This window comes from Pagrus pagrus (genome assembly GCF_965226575.1).
Source record: "Pagrus pagrus genome assembly, chromosome: 16".
Classification (NCBI taxonomy): Eukaryota; Metazoa; Chordata; class Actinopteri; order Spariformes; family Sparidae; genus Pagrus; species Pagrus pagrus.
In genome coordinates this window covers 7075818-7082565 of record NC_140200.1, presented here as the reverse complement: position 1 = coordinate 7082565, position 6748 = coordinate 7075818, and the positions used below count along the sequence as shown (strand labels likewise).

Sequence of the window (6748 nt, the reverse complement as noted above, 5' to 3'; positions counted from 1 at the left end):
GTGAAGAAATGTCCTTCTTTACATCAACACGCACATTTTTATTCAAACAATATCAAACAATGTCGGAGCCGTGCGCGTCAGCTGTGGATGTGTCCACCACTGTTGCCAATACAACTCCTCAGGTCAGTAAGGTAAGTCGCTATTGGCTGTCCTAAATGTCGCTAGAAGTCGCTAAATGACTTCATCACCTAATTTGCATAACTGGCCATGTGCATTTTATTGTAATGGACACCGTTGGAGAGAGGAATAACGTCGTGGGAGAGATTGACGCGAGGGGTGAACTTCTCCTGCTCTGACTGCAGCTGGGAGGGACTGTTGAGCGAGGACTCAGGAGGACTGTGCCGCCTGTGTGTGCTTTGGGACGGGCCACTGCTCGTTGAACGATACGTGCTTTCACGTCAGAGTCTCCACAAGTCTCCAAATACAGCAGAAAAAGTCGCTAGATTGGTCGCTAGTCGCTTTTTTGAAAAAGAGTCGCTAGAGGGGTCTGAAAACTCAAAGACAAAGTCGCTAAGTTGGCAACACTCCGTCCTCCGTCGACCAATCATTGTGAAGCATCCTGCACGTCGCGACGTGGGACAAACAAATCCCCGCGTTTAACTTTCACTTTCTGTTGACTGTAAACGGGAGGTGGTGAGTAATCATATCTGCGAGCCCGGAGCGAAAACACGATCTAGACTTGTCTACTTTTTATTTTGGTTAAATACCTGACGGCTAACTTAACTAACAGTAGCTGCTCGACTGTAGCAGCTGCAGCAGTGTGACACTTCACACAAGTTTACTGAAGTCTGTCATCGTCGTGTCAGTCCAAAGGTTGGTCTTTCTCCGTCCTCCCACCCTCTTCTCTATTCTGTACCTATACACAACATATTATATACATCAAATACAGGGTTATACATATTTTTTTTGTGTGTGTGCGTGTCTCTATTTTTCCACAGGTGAAGTCATGGCAGTTTTACTGAAGACAATACGAAACTACAACAAGGAAGCAGCCCGTGTGATCGAGCGTAAGTGGCCATTTTAGAGATCGCAAATTAATCATGAGACGTAGTTACACAATTCATAAACACAGGTGACTGTTTGGATGTCAGATTGGTCCTGGAAACAAAGATCTCTCTGCTTAACTGAGTTTCAGTGGTTGATGTAACTACGTACATTTGCTAAAGTATTAAGATAAGATTAGAGGTGCAGAATTTCAATATTTACAATTTTAGTGTGATAATACAAACTCAGAAACATTTATCTTTTCCATAACTGAATAAACAAGCTGTTCTCAGAGGAGAGACACTGTTTGAAGCTAGAAAGGTGGCAGGGTCCGCCACATGTAAACAAAGTAAAACAGTATGAAATTGTGTTGTCCTTTAAGGTCAGTTTATTCAGTCGTAAAAACAATTTATTAAGTTTTTCTTAGACATAAAAAAGTCTGAAGATCTTTTCTACATTAAAATGTCTTTCACAAAACCTCATAGTGCACCTTTAACTTGTGTTTTTCTATTTTATGGAACTTTATACATATACTCAACTTAATCTCAGAGGTAAATATTGGACTTTTTACTTCACTACATTTGTCTGACAGCTCGAGATACTTTTCAGAAAATGTAGTGGTTTTGATTTTGACTTTTTCTGATAACACTATCCTTTATGGCTCTCCTACTTCTTATGCTAGATAAGATAATCTAAAAACCCTCTCGGATTAGCTGGAAAATACATCATCATGAAGTTCATGAAAAGTTGACTTTTCACAACCATAAACATCTAAAGCGGGAAAATACTGCGTACACATTAAAGGTGCAATATACTGTATAAGAATTGATCACCTGTTGAATTCATGCAAAGTAAATGGTAACTAGCTGCTAACCAGTGCAAACTGTAGCTGTCATTAACTACGTGGTTAGCTCAGTTAGCCATGCGGCTAGCAGTCCAGACTAGGAGTTCAAAACACTGAGGAAGTGTTTACCACAGAAGCTGTGTATTAGGGTGGACATGAGCTAGCTGGTCAGCATGCTGAACATGCTTTGCAACAGAATACATAAATGTCAGAATGTCAAAAGTGGTATTCTTCACATTATGTTGATACTTTTATTGAAGTTTTCAAACAGTTTTTTTCCTAAGTGAAGGATCTAAATACTTCCTCTACCCCTGCTGAATTGAAATCTTGCTGTGTTATTATCAACCGCGATCTTCCCGACACCACACCTGTTGTTGTTGTTGTTGTTGTTGCTGCTGCTGCAGGGGCAGATTTACACACTGACTCGGCTATCAAGTCACTGACTCGAGAAGACCTGCGTGACCTGTTTCCTGGACCTGAGAAATTCCAAATGAGACGGGGCATCTATGAAATAATCCACAAACAGGTGAGCTAACAAGTTGAAATGTACAGATAAAGAAAAATAACATGGTTGGAGAGTCAAATGTCCCATTCTGTTATGGAATATTTTTGTTTCAGAAGCCAGTTGAAGTGCTCCTTAGAGAGCTGAAAGAATTCATCCCACATGAACCTCTCCGGGGTATGTACTTTAGTATTTTAGTTTGTTGTTTTTGGACCATGTTGGCGGAGGCCATATATTGTATGTAACACACACAAACTGATACTCTTCCCCCAGCTGCTCTAAATAACAACGGCGTCTTGGTGGATTACCTCCACATGCTGAAGGACATGAAGGGCCAGATGGATAATGTCCAGGGTTTCCTTCATGCTCACATTGATCTTCTGGAAGAATTAAAAAATGCTAAGCCACAAGAGGAACCTGACAAAGGTTATAATGCAGTTTTTTGTTTTATTTTCATAAACATCTTTTACCCGGCATCGGTTTATACTATTCCTTAAGTATTCAGGAATGTCTTGCATAAAGGTTTGAAGTTAATCGGTTTTATAATAGTTGGAGTCAGTAATTGCATTGTGCCACTGTGCCTAACAGGCCCTTTGTCAGACACAAGTCCAATGATGCTTGATGAAAGCCAAACTGGTGGCCAATCACAAGGAGCACAAGGTAAATCTCCTCCTCTTCACACACTCATGAAACATTTAATGGGTTATATTTACTTTGAGAGTCTATAATAACTCAGAGCGAAGGTCTCATCTGAAGGATTCTTTAAGAGTCATTGAGTGCATTTCTACTGTTTTATGTGACAGACCTTTGGCCAGGGAGTGGAAACTTTGGCGCCAGTGGTCCAGTTGTGCCCCCAAGTGTTCCAAATGGTTACAATTCACAAGAAGCAAGAGGTTTGTGGCATTTAATGGGAAATATTCACTTTGAGATTCCATCATAACTCAAAATTTAGTTGATTTGGAAGCGTATACTATGAGAGTCACAAAGTGTATTTCTGTTTTATATGTTTTATGCTAGGTGAAGGAACCAGGAGTGGCTCGTCTTATGGCCAATCTGGCATCCCACCACAGCGACCACAAGGTCATTCTTGTTCTACACCCTTTTATGATGTATAGTATTTTCTAGTATTTAGACACAGGAGCTAACACAGAGCGTTTCAAACATATACAGTGGAGAGCACTGATTTGGAAATGTATACTATGAGAGTCACAAAGTGTATTTCTGCTTTGTATGTTTTATGCCAGGTGCAGGAAACCGGAGTGGTTCCTCTTGTGGCCAATTTGATGTCCCACCACAGCGACCACAAGGTCATTCTTTTTCTACACACTTTTATGACATATAGTATTTTCTCATATTAATGTTTGCTGATGTTTAGCTGCCCCACAATTGTGCTTCTTTTGGCTGACTGTCTTCAATTGTCTGACTGAATCTGGGGTCACTTATGTAATTTGTAGTAATTCACTTTTCGATTCCATTATAACTTAAAGTAAAGCTCTCTTTTTGTTCTAGTAAGTTCCCAAAAATATTTTGAGCTTCAAAAGTTAAGTTACCAGGTCTGCCAGGCCTTTCATCAACTAATTTAAAATACTCCATTGAACTATATACTCTGTCCTTTAAAGAAGACCTGTTGGCGTTTTAATTTTTTCCCTTTCCTTCAGTGTTCTACAGGTTCTTGTGCATGTCAAAGTCTATACCAACAGGAGCTCCTCTCTCATACAATAAAAACGCTGCTCCTGAAGTGCCTGAAGCGCGTTGTCAGTAGTCCCGCCTTTAATTTTGTGACTTTGTGACATCACACTTGTCACTGGGCCTCACATTAGCATAATTTATGCCCTGCGGCTAATTTGGCACAGCTGCTCTGTTGTTATTAGTGGTGCTGGGTCAGGCATGTGTGAGCTGACCAATCAGATGAGGCTGGGTATTTGGTACATTTTAAAAATGTGTTTGTTGTCCTTTTGGGAGCCTCTTGAATGTGTTGGTTCTGCAGGTTAATCAGTAATCAGTACTGTATTCTAAAGAGAAGCACTGACTAACAACTTTCCTAATGGCAATATTGTACTTCATAGTGGGTCTGTATGACACGAGTCACAGTTTGCTTATAGTTTTGAATGTATGAATCTGTGTTAGTTGCACACTGATTTTCTCTTTCTATACCCACAGTGATGTACAGGAGTGTTGTCAGCGGTCAAACCTTTGGCGCTCATGTACAACTGATGAAAAAAGTGGAGGATCAAGGTCAAGACCTGGTTCAGTTTGTTGAAAGAAGGGAGAATCACAAGATCACCATCCTCTTCTGCCCAATCAGTTCACGAGTTGGGGCAGATGTTGACGCAGCCATGAGCGATGTTCAAGGTAAGGGAAAGATTGAGATGGTAAGTGCATGTGATTAGTTTGCGATTTGGTCTATAACTTATATAACCAACGTATTCATGTATTGGTAAAACAAAATCTTTATGTATTAAATGTTTAGCTGTAAACTACAATTTTCCATCCTCACTTGCTGACACTCCTTTCCTTTCTTTTTGTGTTGACAGATGATGACAAACAAGTCATTCTGGTGCTGATGCACCACACACGTGAGCCCAAGCACACAACAAATATAAGAACATGGTCTGATTACGAAAAAGTAGTGTTACATGTACACGTTTTCTATCATGAGACAAAGCATGGATTACTCTCATGCCCACAAAATACTGATGCTATCGCCGCGATACGGAGCAAATTACTGGAGTGCAGAATTCCGAGATGTCAAGTTACCAGTGGAAATGCCCTGGGTATGGGAGATGACAGTGGGAGTACTACTAATAGAGGTGGTAACAGAAATAGTAGTAGTGGTAGTGGTTCATGGCTTGCAGGCAAATCTAGTTGGTGGTCTCGTTCATAGAGTAGGTTGTGTTGGTGTTAGTAGTGATGGTGTATTTCAGTTCACATCACAAGTAAAACTTTATGTAATGGACAGCATCAAAAGCAAAAGCAAAACGGCATCAACAGTGGACTGATTTAAACCATTTACCGATTGCAGAAAACATACATTTCTGCTTCTAGGTAAAACTAAATCAGCTGCTGAGAGAGGTCTAATGGCATCAGTATTCATGTTAATCATGTTTGTAAATAGCTCAACACAGAATTCTCCACACATTTAAAACTGTTGAATTTTAAAAGCGACATCATGACACTTGTGTTTTGGCTGTTTTTGATGCAAAACCTCTTTGAAATATAAGTCAGACTTCATAGATCATAGGAGAAAAAAAGCGGAATTTAGCATTTAAGCTGTCATTGACTATCCGATTATATGGGAAGTGTTAAAATAAAATGGTAATCACACAATCAAATGTCAGTTCCCCAGCTACTACAATCACATGAAGTATATACTGTTAAAAGTGTGAAATGGATTTGTGCTTTGTAATGAGAATAAGGAAAAGAATACTAACAAGCATGCCATTGTTGTGTACACACAGCCTTGACTACTGTGCTGCTGTTTGATCTTTGCAATTTTATTTTATTGCCAGTGAGGCTAATATCTTAACATTTAACTTTCTCTGTATAGTAAGACTTGACTTTACAGAAGTGATTTAAGAGTGGTAAGGAATGATCTCTGTGTATATATCTAGATAACATAATAATTGCTGTAAAGCAGGAATGTGCATGTTTGTTGTACTTTATTGTAAAATCTTGTTGCAGATAGCATATAAGGTGTGATGACTAATATATCTAATAAACTGAAAATATGGGTGTAATCATACTGCCTGTGGTCCTTTTTATTATTAGCTTTTTAGTATATGTTGATGGCAGCAGATAAAAAGACCGAATACTTGAACCTAGCTCATGTATCTTTTTGGCTTATGCAATGTTAGGATAGTTTGGCTGCAATTGCACTTTGAATCTCTCATTAATGATAATAATAAACACTAGGGGTGTAACAATACACAAAAATCACGGTTCGATACGTACCTCGGTTTTGAGGTCATGGTTCGGTTCATTTTCGGTACAGTACGGGAACAAAATGCAAAACATAAATTTGCTTGTTGTTTATTCGGAACTTTTGTAAACCAACAATTTATTGTAACATTATACAAAATATGAAAATAAAATAAAAATATAGAATACTGTTGTAAAGTGCTGCCTGGTAATAAGTTAATTAAGTTATTGTCACTGTCTCTTTAAGTCCCTCTGCCAGGTTTGCACTGGTGTGTTGTTCATATGGGCTGAGTTGTTAGGGAGAGGCTTTTTTCTTGTAGCAGTGATATTCACACTCGGGTGGTGCCGTTTCAAGTGCCGCGGCACAACGCAGAAATTCAGCTGAATTTAACATAGAGCAGACAGGAAGTCTGACACGAAACAACAACAATACATCCGGTTGATTTTCAAAATAAAACACTCCGCGTTGATACAAGCACAAAAACCTCAAAAAAGAGACA

The 6748-nt window shown here is 39.3% G+C and overlaps 1 protein-coding gene across 3 annotated transcripts; it reads left to right on the top strand.

Moving 5' to 3' along the window:
- The first annotated feature begins 280 nt into the window (after positions 1-280).
- Positions 281-6067, top strand: LOC311272148 (uncharacterized protein). Of its 3 annotated transcripts, none has more exons than XM_084378317.1 (11): positions 281-813; positions 939-1007; positions 2233-2354; positions 2450-2507; positions 2604-2756; positions 2919-2990; positions 3134-3223; positions 3348-3410; positions 3575-3637; positions 4491-4682; positions 4865-6067. In XM_084378317.1, the coding sequence occupies exons 2-11, from the start codon at positions 947-949 to the stop codon at positions 5212-5214; spliced, it is 1224 nt and encodes a 407-aa protein (XP_084234443.1). In that variant the 5' UTR covers positions 281-813; positions 939-946; the 3' UTR covers positions 5215-6067. The 3 variants fall into 3 exon arrangements, with proteins under 3 accessions (XP_084234443.1, XP_084234442.1, XP_084234444.1); XM_084378316.1 differs by having other exon boundaries at positions 282-813; positions 2447-2507; XM_084378318.1 differs by lacking the exon at positions 3575-3637 and having other exon boundaries at positions 282-813; positions 2447-2507.
- Positions 6068-6748: the final 681 nt, after the last annotated feature.